The sequence below is a fragment of the Anabrus simplex genome, chromosome 14, assembly GCF_040414725.1.
Source record: "Anabrus simplex isolate iqAnaSimp1 chromosome 14, ASM4041472v1, whole genome shotgun sequence".
Lineage (NCBI taxonomy): Eukaryota > Metazoa > Arthropoda > Insecta > Orthoptera > Tettigoniidae > Anabrus > Anabrus simplex.
The window spans coordinates 4519492-4534646 of record NC_090278.1 but is presented as its reverse complement, the minus strand read 5'-3'; the positions used below and the strand labels follow the sequence as shown (position 1 = coordinate 4534646).

Here is a 15155-nt window from a genome sequence, read left to right as displayed (position 1 = left end):
TCCTGCAGATCCTAGAGATTGGTTGTAAGTAGCACAGTGTCAACGGCGTACCTGATGTTATTTATGATGAAACCATTAACCACAATTCCTTGAGTCTTTCCGCAAAGAGCATCTCGAAAAATCTTTTCTGAATAGATGTTGAAAAGCATGGGGGAAAGAATACAGCCTTGGCGAACTCCTTTCATAATTGAGACTTCTTCCGAGACACAACCATCAACTCTTATGCCAGCACACTGGTTCCAGTAGAGATTACCAATAATACAAATGTCCCGTCCATCAAGTCCTAATTCTTGAAGAATGTTCATAAGTTCATCATGGCGGACTGTATCGAAAGCCTTTTCGTAATCGATGAAACAAGCAAAAACATCGACATTGACATCTCGGCACCGTTGGACTAATACCTGCAGACTGAATAATGCCTCTCTAGTACCGAAACCATGTCTGAAGCCAAACTGCGAGGTTCCGATATTCTCCTCACATTTATGATAAATTCTCGCATGCAAGACTTTTAGGAATACTTTCAGAACATGGCTCATCAAACTAATTGTTCTATATTCATTGCAGAATTTTGCATTGGCTCTCTTAGGCAATATTACGAAAGTCGATTTGAGCCAGTCTCGAGGAATGGTTCCACTGCGGTGAATACTGTTGAATAGGTCAACTAATAATGAAAGGGATTTTTCTTTCTCAAGGAGTTTCAGTATCTCAGCATACATCTTATCAGGGCCTGGAGCCTTCCCATTCTTCGCTGTTCTTATGGCATATTCTACTTCTGCACGTGTGATACCCACACCATCGTCTGCCCAAGCACCATGATCCACATTTCTGCAATCCAAGAAGAGATTTTGTACATATTCCATCCATTCTTTCAGTTTCTCTTCTGTGCTCACTAAGATGTCACCATTCTTATTAAGGAGGACTCCACTACCCTTTCTGTTATATACACCAGTTACTTGTTTCACTTTCTTGTATATGTTGAAAAAATCATGTTTGGAATTCATTAATTCTATTTCGTTGCATTCCTCAGAGAGTTGTTGTTCTATTGCATTCCTTATTCTTTGTCGTATTAAATTCTGCAAACTTTTGTACTTTACAGGATCTTTGCTTTTAAAAGACCTTCTCTGGTCCATCAGCTTCAGGATTTCTTCTTTCATCCACGGCTTGTTTTTCCTTCTTCCAGTATTCATTAATTTTACTTGACTTACGTCGTTAATTGCACATTTGATGTGATTCCAAGTGCCTTCAACATCATTTATATTAACGCTGTTTTGAACTTCCGCAAGTTTTACACGTAGAGCTGACTGAACTTCATCCTTCAGTGCTTGATCTTGAAGCTTCTGAATCTCAATCCGACTAAAACTCCCCTTTAAATGACATTTCTTCAGCCTGTGATTCATGGAAGCAAACAGTAGGCTATGGTCTGAGTTGATATCACCACCAGGGTATGTTTTCACACATTTGATAGAATTTCTGAACCGCTTGTTAATTGTGATGTAATCAATCTGGTTCCTAATTCTGTTGTCAGCATTTCAGGTCCACGTATAGAGGCGACGTGGAGGTAGCTGGAAATACGTGTTTGCTATAATAAGGCTCTGCTCTTGGCACATATGGACCAGTCGATCACCTCGAGTATTGCTTGTTCCTAATCCGTAGTCACCGACTACATCAGCCCGTCGACCATGGCTGACTTTAGCATTGAAATCGCCCATCACATTGTTTATCTCAGATGGTTTGGTATATGACAGGGCTGCTTCGATTTTCGTATAAAAATCTTCGCATCACATGTTGGAGCATATACTTGGATGATATTCACTAAAATTGGTCGTGCATTAAGCTGTAATAAACATACCCTATCTGATACTGGTATAAAATTTTTCACAGACTTACTGATATCTCGATGTACAATGAAACCCACGCCATTAAGATGGCGAGGATTGTCATTACCAGAATAGTATACTTGATAACCACTGACCACACTCTTTCCTGAATGAGGCCAACGCATTTCGCTAATGCCAAGAACGTCGATCTTGAGTCTCTCCATCTCTCTGATGGCGTTATGAGTCTTTCCACTTTGAAACAAGCTGCGAACATTCCACGTTGCTATCCTTATCATGACTGGCCCGGAGATTCTTAGCACCCCCTGCCCACTGAAGGGCTGCCGGGGACTGGGGGCCTTGGTTTCATGTTTTCCAGTCATGCTAAAGATTTTCCTGGGGATTAAATATGAGGTGGTTTCCCGTTGCCTTCCTCACACAGTTTTGAGACCGTTTACACCACTATGGTTACGCTCCCAAATGTGTGTCACATCACCGTATCAGCCGATACCTTGGCTGACGCCAACGTGCACTAATGGCGAAGCTGCTGCCCTCCGTCATTATGGATTTCAGTGGCATTTCTTCCACTGAGGGCCATACCCCTCCCTGAAGGTTCAATTGCCTGAAGCGGTTGGCCTTTCAGGTTGGTCGGGTTATTTCCCGCCGCCCAACATTCGGTGTTGAGACACTAGCTGTACGGTCTACTCCATATATCATAACAGATTCTGTGGTCTAGGTAACACCGGATATGTAGTGTGAAGTTCCTATATGAATCATGGTTTCTATGGCAATTATGTTGAATCGGACAAGATGGCTGACACTTAGGGCAAGAGACTATAGAGAGATATAATAAATTGCCGTACTATCTAGTGTTATCTATAGCATGATTGTGGGAAATCCAATATGGCTGTCACTTAGGGCGTAAAACTTTCACAAATATAACCCTAATAACAGCAAATAGAGATCGTAAAACTACTAAATAACACCAACACTAGGTCAGCACATCAAAATAAGCCATAAACATCCAACAGAAATCACAACAGAAGCATACTTCTTGCATTTAGTTCGATATATTATGCAGCACAACTTCACTACAACCTTTGCCACAGATGTTACAATACAATATATCAAGTAAATGATATTACATCAGTCTTGGTGATGTAATGTAATATGTGATGTAGTATCATTTACTTGATATATTGTATTGAATATATCAGTTTATTTCTTATAATTGCACTTCAATACAGAACACAAATGAAATTTATACCTTATAATCTGCAAGGAGGCTGTTGGTCAGTTGTCTCCATCTCTTGCAGTCCTCAACCCAACATGCTGAACCAAAGATGTTCAACCCAGTTATACTCTGATAATGTTCGACCATCGAGTAGGAGCTCGTCCACAACTCTTGCTGGGAACATTTCCAAGAATGATCAGTTTTTCTATGCTGTCATTCCCTCATCACATGGTGTGTTCAAAGAATTGTAAAAGTCTTTGTTTAAACATTGATGATGATCTGATTCTGTGGTTGAGCTGGTTCATAATGGAATTGTTGGTGTGAAATGCTGCCCAAGGTATGTGTAACGTTCTTTGCAAGCACCGCATTTCAAGAGAATCAAACACTAGAAGTTCTTAATACTCTGTTATGTCTTGTTTATTATAATAACACTAAATAAGTTCAGTATTGCAGTTAATGTTTCTCTATCTGAAATTATTGTTAATGCACTGAAAGGAATAATTTGAAATGTTGTCTTGTTAATTTATTATGTAGTATTCCCTATTCAAATAGTGTATTTGTCATGTTGAATTCATACTGCATATTTCCTATGCTTTCTATTGTAAAAATGGGTAAGATTGTAGATACCAAGCAGATATTTTCACCGTCACTATATTTCCACAGGTTCTACTTCCCCAAGGGCAAACCTAATGCAGAACAACAGGACACCACTTTGCAGAAGATCGCTGCAGCATTTCGTCAGGATCCAAACCAGCAGGTGTCCCGCGATCAGTTCCACACCATCACTAAGGTAATAATACAGTTGCGTCTTAGTCAGCTGACCAGCAGTGAGGGTAGCATGCTGCTAGTTTTGATTACTAGTTCTGCTACAAAGTTAACACCAGTTTGAGAGTTTGGGATATTCATATGCTGTAGAATCTTTCAAATCCGAACTCGGAAATCCAAGGCTCTGTTAAATTTGAGCATTATTTGAAGTTTTCTATTCGCGAATTTAAAACTTTTCTACAGCATTTCATTCCCTGCTTATTCCTGCCATGTCATCGTACTGCACTTCCAATCTACTGAGATAATGCATGTATTTGTCGTCGTGCCTGAAGCTAAAATGTTTTTGAGAAAGTAGGGTCTGCCTATTAAAGCAGTTTTATTGCTGAACAACACAGGATCACATCAGATGAACAGGAACTCGTATGTAATGGAATTCATGCTTTATTTTTGCCCCCTAACCTAATAAGTTTGATACAATGTATGAATCAGGGCGTTTTAGAATGTCTTAAAAAAGTATCGGAACCACTTGTTACATTCACTCCTGGAACCAGCAGAACATGAGGAATACATCGCGAACTTCCTCAAACAAATAATCATGAGGGATGTTGTGTATTGGTTAGCAAAATCATGTATCTGTTGACAGTAACTCTGATGACAGCAATGATGATGACATACCAAACTTGTCAGACCTAATCTCACAGATACCCAGATGTAAAGATGCTAGTGAAATTGAAGTTATGGAATGGATGAAGAGTGATGAATAGTATGAACTTACAGATGCATCAGTCATTGAAGTATTGAATGAATCAAGAGAAGATAGTGAGGAAGAAGTTTTAGTAGAGACAGCATCAAAGATGTCTCATTGCGAGGGTCTCACTGCATTAGAGGCGGCACTACACGATGCAGAACAATAACCAGAAGCAAGTCCCACCAGCAGCCTGCTCTGCAAGTGATGACGTGACATTGCTGCACAGAAACAATGTAACATTCAGGAACAGAAGTCAATTAAGGACATGTCTCAAAAAAATGTAAACCATGCCATAACACTGTAAGAAATAACAATACAGGACCTTAGCTTCAATCATTTCCAATATTTTCATGTTTCACAATTTTCCTCCCCCATACTATTCACCATAGTCATGGATGAAATTCATAACAACATTAAACAGAGATTGTGGGGGACAGACAACTTTGCAGATGATATAGTGATATGGGGTAAGGATGAAATGGAAGTGCAAAAACAAGTAGAAAAATTTGGGATGAAAGTAAGCACAGAGAAAAGTAAAACAATAGTGATGACAAGGGGAAGGAAGGAAGGAAGGAAGGAAGGAAGGAAGGAAGGAAGGAAGGAAGGAAGGAAGGAAGGAAGGAAGGAAGGAAGGGAAGGGGAAAGATAAAACTGAATTTTGGAAGTAGTTAAAAGTTTCAAGTACTTGGGAAGTATGATCATAGAAGATGGAAAGATAACCAATGAAAATGGGAAAAGAATACAACAAGCAAACAGCTTCTACCAGAGTGTAAGGGGTATTTTGTGGAACCAAGATGTCCCGAAGAAATGTAAGAAAGTATTATATTCAACCTATCATGAATCCATACTAACCTATGCAGCTGGATCGTGGACTACAACAAAACAAGAGGAGAGTAGAATACAGACAGTGGAGATAAAATTCCTAAGAGGTATCAAGGGCAAGACCAGAAAGGATAGAATTAGAAATGAAGAGATAAGGAAAAGGACAAGAATCTTTAAACTTCAAGACAGGATAGAAATAACAAAGCTAAAGTGGTATGGGCATATGATGAGAATGGGAGAAGAGAGAGTGCCAAAGAAAGCTTTTTGAGAGTAGTTAACAGGAAAGAGACCACGAGGAAGACCCCAAAAGAGGTGGACAGATTCAGTGTGGGAGTGCATAGAGAAGAGGGGAGGAAAACCAGAAGATGTACTTAAAAAAGGAGAAGAGAATTTGCTTGGATAATCGAGACTCTACTGTATATCTGCTTATGATCAAACAAGAATTCTCCAAAAGTTAGCATTGACATGTACATGAAGCCACCGTTGGGAGTACGTCAGCGTATTTGGGATTCAGTGCTATCAGACGGCATTTTGAACATTTCATGTAGTTGCTGGTACGTTCTGTTCCTGTGTGTTTCCCAAGATTAATGTACTACATATATAAAGTTTTAATAAATGAGTTCTAACATGCAAATAAGGCATTTCCGGACCCATGTCCATGTAACATGTAACGTATTTTCTTCTTCTACATGTGAGGAATACATTCTGAAAGGTTTTTTTTTTTACAACTGTATATAACTAGCATAGGGACAAACTTCCAAGCATAGAATTAACTTATTTTCTGTGTAATGTAGGAATTTGAATAAATCATAACAAACCTCATAGGTCCATCAAAAGTGGAATGTTTGGTAAACTTGGTTATCTCTATTTCTTCTTTCTATTTCAGGCCTGTGATTGCCCGTTGTATTGGAAAGTTCCACTCTTCATCGCAGCTGGAGGCGAGAAACTCGGTTATGTGGAGGCCAACAGCTTTATCGAATTCTGGAAAGAGTAAGGTTCATATTTATAAGGGGAAAGGGTTGTTTTTAAATTATTCTAATGGAGAGAGTGTATCACTGAACATGAAGAAATGTGTCAGTGTAGTTCCACATTGAAGTTTACAGCTTATTTTAACAATAGTGTGTATATGTTGTCTGTGAATATGTATGTTCCTAGCTTTTTGTTATGATTGTTGTGCTTTTTATCATGTAAAGAAAACATGTAATTTTCAAGGGAAATTCAGTTTTTGTTTATTCAAAATATTGGCAATCGGCTTATACACACTTCGCCCATCTTTCAGGTAAGTTATGAATACCATGCCAGAAAATCTGCTTGTCTGTTGCAGCAAACCACTCGTCGATTCACTTTCCAACTTCTTCGAAATTGTGAGCGCGTGCCCCATTGATGCAAAGAGGTAATAATCAGATGGTGCCAGGTCGGGGCAGTATGGCGGGTGCGGAAGGATGTGCCATCCAAGTCATTTCAAGGTGTCTTTCGCTGGTTTTGCTGTGTGAGACGGTGCATTGTCGTGTAACAAAATCACTTTGCCATGTCTTCTGGTCCATTCCGGTCATCTTTTGATCAGTGCGTGATTTAAACAAATCATTTGTTGGTGATAGCGTTGAGTTTGTATTGGGTCATCATCCAATAACGCCTGCAATTGCTCATCTCGCACTTTTGTAGCCTACCAGAGCGCACTGTCTTTCACATTGAAATCTCCACATTTAAATTGTCTCTTATGTTCTAATTGATGGAGCATGTTCACCATATGTTTCTAACAGAAAATTATGACTTTCCACAGGCTTTTTCTTTTGATTAAATAAGAAAAGCAATGTGTTCCACGAATGTTCTTTTTCAGGCACGAATGTTGCATGATCACTGAACGATACAACACAGACACTAGTGTTTGGAGGACTCAACTTGTGGGTGTTGGTAGGTTAATGTCAGACAAACTGACGTATGTGTCAAATTCATACGCTGCATACTGCTCGCTGGTGCCATCTCTTAGTGAAACCGGAAAAGACTTATGCATACACCTGGTAATCTGACACCTTCTGTGAAGAACAAACTGTCCAAATAATTTCCTGTTTACATCTAACAGTGAGACCTCGTCTCTAACCCGTAGCAGCGATTGGGAATTAGAAGTGGGGGGGTGGCACAGAAATTTATAGAAAATAAACAAGTACGGGGGGGCCTGGGTAATACAGTGGGGGTAGAAAACAAAACTGAAACAAAATAGCTATGAAATGGTCTGTCTTTAATGCTGTCTGAGTGAATTTTGACGGAGAAGTAAAGGTTGACAGTTTACCAACTTAAATGTGACAATAATAGTTTTTTGAGAATTTTGTTCACTACTAAAAAAATAACACTTTCACCAAAGGAACAATTGAGGAGTGTGAGTTCAAAACGTGCTATTTCCATTTCCAAAACACAAATCAGTGTTTTGTCCATAAGCATTACATTAGTTGAATACTGCCGATTGCCAGAGTAATCCAGACCAAAAAGATGTGATTCCTTAAAAGTTGTACTAAACCCTATCATGTGTACGTTCCATGTACCTTTTATTTTAGGTTTCTTGCACTTTTCCCACAACTTCCTTAAAGTGGAAATAGTACCTTTTCATTTACACTTGTGCGCAACTAAGATTTTGTGCTATCAGGTACTAATCGCGCTTCTACATGCTGCTGTGCGTGTCTCCACTACTTGCTATGGCACTGAAAAATTGGTTAGCTGCGTCTAATGACATTTTGCGCATATTTTTGCTAAGTATTCCTTTAATGTTTAAATAAATTAATGGAAAGAATTAGGTATTAAATAACAAGGTTTGTATAAATTGTTCTTTTTTAATAATTCCTAGTTTTAGGTGACTAAAATGGAATAAACATTTTTTTTCTCCACAAAATGACTGCCCTCCCTGGCCCCACCTAATCACCGCTAGTCTCTTACACTTAACCCCCGAGTACTGGTTCGTGATCACTGCTTTGTTATTCCTCTATGGTCAGCCCTTTGACCTCGAGCTACATACCGCTGAAGTTGACACATCATATGCTTACTGAGAAGTCAGATGATTTCTGAATAGTTATGACCAGGTCATTCTTATCCTTAGCCCTAGTCCTCGTGCCTTTTTTCTGTTGAGTGACCATAGTTATCTCTGGTGTATGACAGAACTGAATAGTCACGAAATTGCATAGCCCATACCATGCTCGGTAATACACAATTAATAAGTTGGTGACGGGCTCCGAACGGAGGCTGCTATGCTCTGTTGACCGGATTGTTGAACTTGCAAGAACACAATTACACTGCTGCTCTCCCAACTACTATAACTTAAAAAGTGTTCAAGATATCAACCTGCAACGCGGAACATATTCTCACCAGGTTACTTGGGTAGTTTTGAATGGTGTAATACCTTTCAAAGCAGGGACCTACATTACTTACATTGAAATCTTCATCAGCTGTTTCAGAGTCACTACTGTATTCCAGTTCACAAGATTATTGTCCATGATTTGATGTAGAAGTTCCAAATCACTTTAGAAATCATTAAATTCATTACAAATACCTAGTTCACTGTCATATTATTAAAATCACACATACATAAACCATCAGCCTAGTCAATACTTAAAATTGTACATTAAATGTTTATTATGACATTACATCGCGTACATTTTTTTGAGAACATGAAGTCTTTCTTCTTCAGCTGTTATAAAAATTGTCCAAAAATTTTAGTCTTGTTATCTGTAACATTATAATATACGCCATCATATGGTTAATAATCAAACACACCGAGCTCGATAGCTGCAGTCACTTAAGTGCGGCCAGTATCCAGTATTCGGGAGATAGTGGGTTCGAACCCCACTGTCGGCAGCCCTGAAGATGGTTTTCCGTGGTTTCCCCATTTCCACACCAGGAAAATGCTGGGGCTGTACCTTAATTAAGGCCACGGCCGCTTCCTTCACATTCCTAGGTCTTTCCTGTCCCATTGTCGCCATAAGACCTATCTGTGTTGGTGCGACGTAAAACAAATAGCAAAAAAAAAAAAAAAAAAAAAAAAAAAAAAAAAAAGTCAAACAATACACTTTCTTCTACGTACAATCCAGCTGTATTATTAACACAGATTATAGTCCGGCCCCGCGGTGTAGTGGGCAATGCGGCGGCCTGTCACCCGGCGCCCCGGGTTTGATTCCCGGCCGGGTCAGGAGTTTTTAATTGTAAAATATTGATATCCCTGGCTTGGGGACTGGGTGTTTGTGCCATCCTTAACATTCCTTTTCTCGCATCAACACTTTACACTTCCATAATTTGCAAAATACACGCAGGTTCATAAAATATGGTACAAGTAGGGGCAAAAGATCTTTCTAGGTTGATGCCCTGAATAAATAGTATTAAATAAAAAAAAGAACACAGATTGTAGTTTAACTAGGAGATGGGCAATAACAATATGAAATAAAAAATTTCTATCTATATGTAGAAGTATTAAGTGGAACATCTTCCCCCAGTTTCTTTAAGTACCGGTATTTGTATATATCAGCACAGAAATGAAAATCATCATTATAAGAAACTGTGTCGAATCAATTTTTTTCATTTATTCCATTTAAATATATGTTTATTTTTTCTGATAAAAACAGGACTGTAAACATGATAGTAAGCGTTGGGCTTTTGCTGTGTTAAGAAAACAAGGTGAAATCTTCACGGTTTGCAGAGAATTTTGCTTCGCATCTTCAGAAAAAAATTCTCTCTCTCTTCTTTTTTCCAGTTGCTTTACATCACACTGACACAGATATTGGTCTCTACTACAATAAATACACATTTAATATTTAAAATCAGCCTTGTCAAAACTTAGAGTTATTTAATTAATTATTTGTTATCACCTAATACACCAAGAGATATTTGGTAGTGTGGAAAAAAAAAACCACTGAGAAGGTCCTCGAACATGTATGGTGTAATAGGTGATAACAAATAATTAATTAAATAACTCTTAAGTATTGACAAGGCTGATTTGAAATATCAAATGTGTATTTATGAGAGTAGAGATTGTAGTCAATTCGACCATTATAATATCAAATCACAGTGGTTAAGTTAATAAACACAGATATTGATGACGATGGGATAGGAAAGGGCTGTGAGAGGGAAGCAAGTGGCGTGGCCTTATTTAAGGTACAGCCCCAGTATTTGCCTGGTGTAAAAATGGGAAACAACAGAAAATCGTCTTCATGGCTCTTGTGCCTTCAACCTCATTGTAATGTAGTCCTTCCTTCCTTCCTTCCTCTGCCCACCCTGATCTGAATCACACTATTTTTTTTGTTTTGTTTTTCTGCTACCCACTTTTCTTTCCATTCAACTCTATTCTCTTCTTCTGTCCTGTCAGTCTTTTGTTACACTTTATTTATTTCTTTTATCTCTACCTGTCCTTGATTCATCTGATAACCTTGGTGTTTTATTCGCAACACACATGCGATGGAATAAGAAACATCTTTATTGGAGCTAGGATGGTATCCTAACCTCCCACTCGGAAGGCTATCACACACCGTGCGTCATCTGGTGACAAATGACAGTACCACTTACAGCATAAGTCCAATATCTGCAACCTTTTTTCAGCACAGATATCTAGGTGCAATTGCACTGTCCTTTGTTTTTTTCCTTGTGGATTTCTCGTCGTTGACCTCATCATGTGGTGCACAAGGCTGCCAACTTTTGAACTTAAGAAGTAATGGTACCTTGTTAGGTATGGCAGCATAACTCTTGAACTTATGAACTAGTAGTACAAATTAATGGTATAAAGGCAGGGGTAGGGGTTTTCTGGGGGCATAAGCCTCCAGGTTAGGGCCGTGAAGCAGCCATTAGGCCTCTATCATTCCTGGCAATAACAGCTGGACACTGTTGGACAGTGGCAAAAATCTGAGTTAATTTATCGTGGTGGCTAGTGACAAAACCATTGGTCTGGATTAGTTAAGTTCGGCTGGTAACAAAACTATTGGTCTAGATTAGTTAGGTTCGACTAGTGACAAAACCATTGATCTGGATTAGTTAGGTTCGGCTAGTGACAAAACAATTGGTCTAGATTAGTTAAGTCCGGCTAGTGACAGAACCATTGGTCTGGATTGAACTGTGAATAATCAAAGGGCCCTGGAAGCATAAGCCGCAAAGTGGCTATTAGGCCTCTAGCCATTGGGATAGTGGCAAAAGGTCCACACTGACATAGTTCTTGGTTATGTGCATCTATTGACAAACAAATAATTTGTTATTGTTTTGTTAAAAATTGCATTAAGTTGTATTTTTATTTTGCACAGGTTGTAACAGAATACATTTGACTTGATTGCTGGGAATGATGTCATATTCGATTGTATCTCAGCCAATGGAAATGCTATGGCGTGTTTGAGCTATGGACAATTTCCCATGCTAAATTACAGTAGGTTATATAAGTAAATGTACTTCTGGGGGTGGGCGGATAGGTTTCTGGCTGTTGCAGTGAACGCATCTCTGCTCTACAAGGTATTCCACATAAGATTTGTACTATTTCAAATCCAACTAAGGTCAAAGGATTTTTCCCACCTTGCAATACTTATTTTATTTTTATAGCAAATACAAACATGTGTCAACTTAAATTCTAGCTAAACATTATAAGAACATGTTTCATTCCATTTTGGAACATCTTCAGCTTAGAAAAATGCATATTAAGTATAAACATTGGCATATATAAAATAATACGAAAACTTAAGTTAAAATGCTCTTCTGTAGAGTATTAAAACACTGAACACGTCATTACTCATATTGATAATATAGTTTGTTGTGGCATTAGTCTTTAAAGGGGAAGAGGTTCTTCTAAATATAAAAATGTTGTTGATATTATACAATGTTCATTCCATTAACTTGTTATATGTATAGAATTTTAAATTTTAAATATAACAACTGGGGAAAACTCCTTAAGATCAGAACCTTAGTTGATTTTGATTATAATTCCTGGTTAAAAATATAGAGATGTAGGGGGGAGTCTCCTGGCTGGCCCCATCATATTCCTCCTTCCCTTATGCAGTCAGAGAGATTTATAAGTTGTATTTCAAATCCATTACACTACTATAAAATTTGGGCAGTGATTACTGAATTTCTACTTCACTTACCATAGACCAACAGTGAACACAAACCTACCTTCTTAGAGAATTCTTCCCCGTCAACAGTCAAGATTTTCTTCTGAAGACACAGAGCAAAGTTCTCTGCGAAATGTAAAGATTTCACCTTGTTTTCTTGACATGTAAAAAGCCAAAGAGCTTGTTATGATATCTACAATTACGAGCCGTGAAGGCATCAATTTAAAAAATAGGACTGATTTCTTTGTCCTTTACAGGATGTGTGTTAACTGCCATGACCAGGCAGCAAGATTCATGTACATCCTCTCCAAGGGTCAGATGCGAGACCTTACGACCGACGACTTCATCCCAATGGTGCAGGATGTTGTCGACACACACCCTGGCCTCACGTTCCTTAAAGAAGCCACGGAATTTCATTCAAGATATGTGCATACCGTAAGTTGTTGGTGCATTTATTTGATCAAATCAAATAGTTATGCAAATTGAAATGTGAGCAGATGTTCTTTCTAATTTGGATACTATAATTAATCAGCCTGTAAATGGAAATCTTTACATATGTATATTATGACAAGTTAAAACCTTTCAAGATCAATTCTTTCTTATGAATTTAAATGAGATGTTTTTCTAGAGCATTTCTTTTTCAAGATTTAAGAAGGCCCAATAGGACCATAATGTATATTTCATGTGTTTTTACTCAACATTTATGTATTGACCAAGGTGGACTACTGAAATTACATATTTTATAAAGAGCGAGATAGTGATCACAACTAGAAAGAAGGAGAGACCTACGAGAGGGATAATGCTTGGAGGGGAACAGCTTAGGAAGGTAGAGAGTTTCAAGTACTTAGAAAGTATCAGAGGAAAGTGGAAGAAATGATAAGGAAATAATCGAGCGTGGAAGACAAGCAGGAGCATTCCTGAAAAGTGTCAGAAGCCTGGTTTGGAGCAAGGATGTTCCTCAGCGATTCAAAAGGGTGATATACAGGCTGTACTATATACCTTTTCTGACGTTTGCAGCTGAGACTTAGGTAATGAGGCAGAGAACAGTGAATAGAATACAGGTAAGTGAAATGAAATTTCTGAGAAGCAGGATAGGAGTGACAAGATGGGATAAGATGAGAAAGGAGAAGGTTTGAGATATAGTAAAATAAGAGCCACTACAGAATAGGATAGAGGCATCTAGACTTAGATGGTATGGGCACATGAAGAGAATGACAAAGGAAAGGATACCGAGGAGTATGCACGAAATGGAGATAACAGGTAAACGTCCAAGAGGAAGACCAAGAGACAGGCGGATAAAAGGAGTGGAAGAGTGTGTACAGAGAAGAGAAGAGGGCAAGAGTGACTAGGGAGAAGTGGTGGGAAGTCAAGAGGAGGTGGAGAGGCTTATGTTCCAAGCAGACCTGGCCAACAGCTGGAAACTGCAGATGATGATGATGATGATGATGATGATGATGATGATGATGATGATGATGATGATTTACTTTTATAATAATTATTATTAATTCTAAATTGCAGTTCTTTCCTCCAGTTTTGTAATTTCCAACTCTATACATGATTTGTTGGGTGACCTGTTGTAGGTGATAACTCGCATCTTCTACTGTGTGAATCGGTCGTGGAGTGGACACATCTCGTTACCCGAGCTGCGACGCTCTGATCTTCTTCGCGTGATTCGTCTTCTGGAGGAAGAGGAAGACATTAACCAGGTCACAGCTTATTTCAGCTACGAACACTTCTACGTAATATACTGCAAGTTTTGGGAGTTGGACCGTGACCATGATCTGTACATCGACCGGCAGGATCTTGCACGGCATAGCGACCATGGTAAGTCTGTATTAGATGTTTGTTTTGAGTCTTTCAACCAAACCAGTTTTCAAATTATTCAATATTTCCGTCCATTTTATGGAATTAAAATTGACTTCACTGCTTTCATATAACAGTTAGTGGGAGCGACACTTTCACCCACTTTCTAAGATATTGAGGTAGCAAGTTTTAAATTCTATACCGGGATCTGTATTGAACTATGAATAAGCTATGAAATAATTATCTTGTAGAAGTCCATCTTTTCAATACAATTTGTGATTTATTGAAAATCAAAACCAATGTTACATAATGGAATAATGCGGCATATTTCGTCTAAATATATTAGGCATCTTCAGCTGTGTTGTCTTAATACTAAAATTAAAATTGCTAACTAGTCCTTAGGCTATGCTTAAAACACTATATAAAATTACTTGTGACATTGCTAGAAATATCACTAAAATACACAACAAAATACACACATAAAATGAACTCTTAGGTGCACTTGACATTTGTATTATTGTCTTGAAACTTCATTTGGATAAAATAACGCTTTTGTTGAGCGTCTTTGACAGTTAATATTTATAAACACTCAGGTACACTTTTATATGTATTTCACATTTTGTGGAAACGGAGCAGCCCTATGTGGACAGCGTAGAAGAGGGGACTTTGAGAAAAGGTTCTTCCTGTGGCTAGATATATTTAAAAAGAAAAGAGAGTCCCTGGCCGGCCAGAGTAACACACTGCAGCAACTCAGTAGTCAGCAGCAGAGTGAGGACGTCAAGCAGACTATTCTCCCACCATAACAGGATGTATGTACACTGACTGACAGAGCAAATGCAACACCAAGAAGGAGTGGTTCGAAAGGGATGAAAGTTGGGGAAAAAACAGAGATGGCACGGACGAATAATTGA

General features: G+C 38.5%; 1 protein-coding gene across 2 annotated transcripts in view; it reads left to right on the top strand.

Annotated features, from left to right (window-relative positions):
• LOC136885478 (uncharacterized) overlaps positions 1-15155 on the top strand; it is a 574475-nt gene that overhangs the window by 506753 nt on the left and 52567 nt on the right. For both annotated transcript variants that reach the window (XM_067158055.2, XM_067158056.2), the window contains exons 4-7: positions 3712-3838; positions 6270-6373; positions 12699-12876; positions 14022-14265. In XM_067158055.2, coding sequence (XP_067014156.2) covers positions 3712-3838; positions 6270-6373; positions 12699-12876; positions 14022-14265 — 653 coding nt within the window. The remainder of the gene's footprint in view (positions 1-3711; positions 3839-6269; positions 6374-12698; positions 12877-14021; positions 14266-15155) is intronic.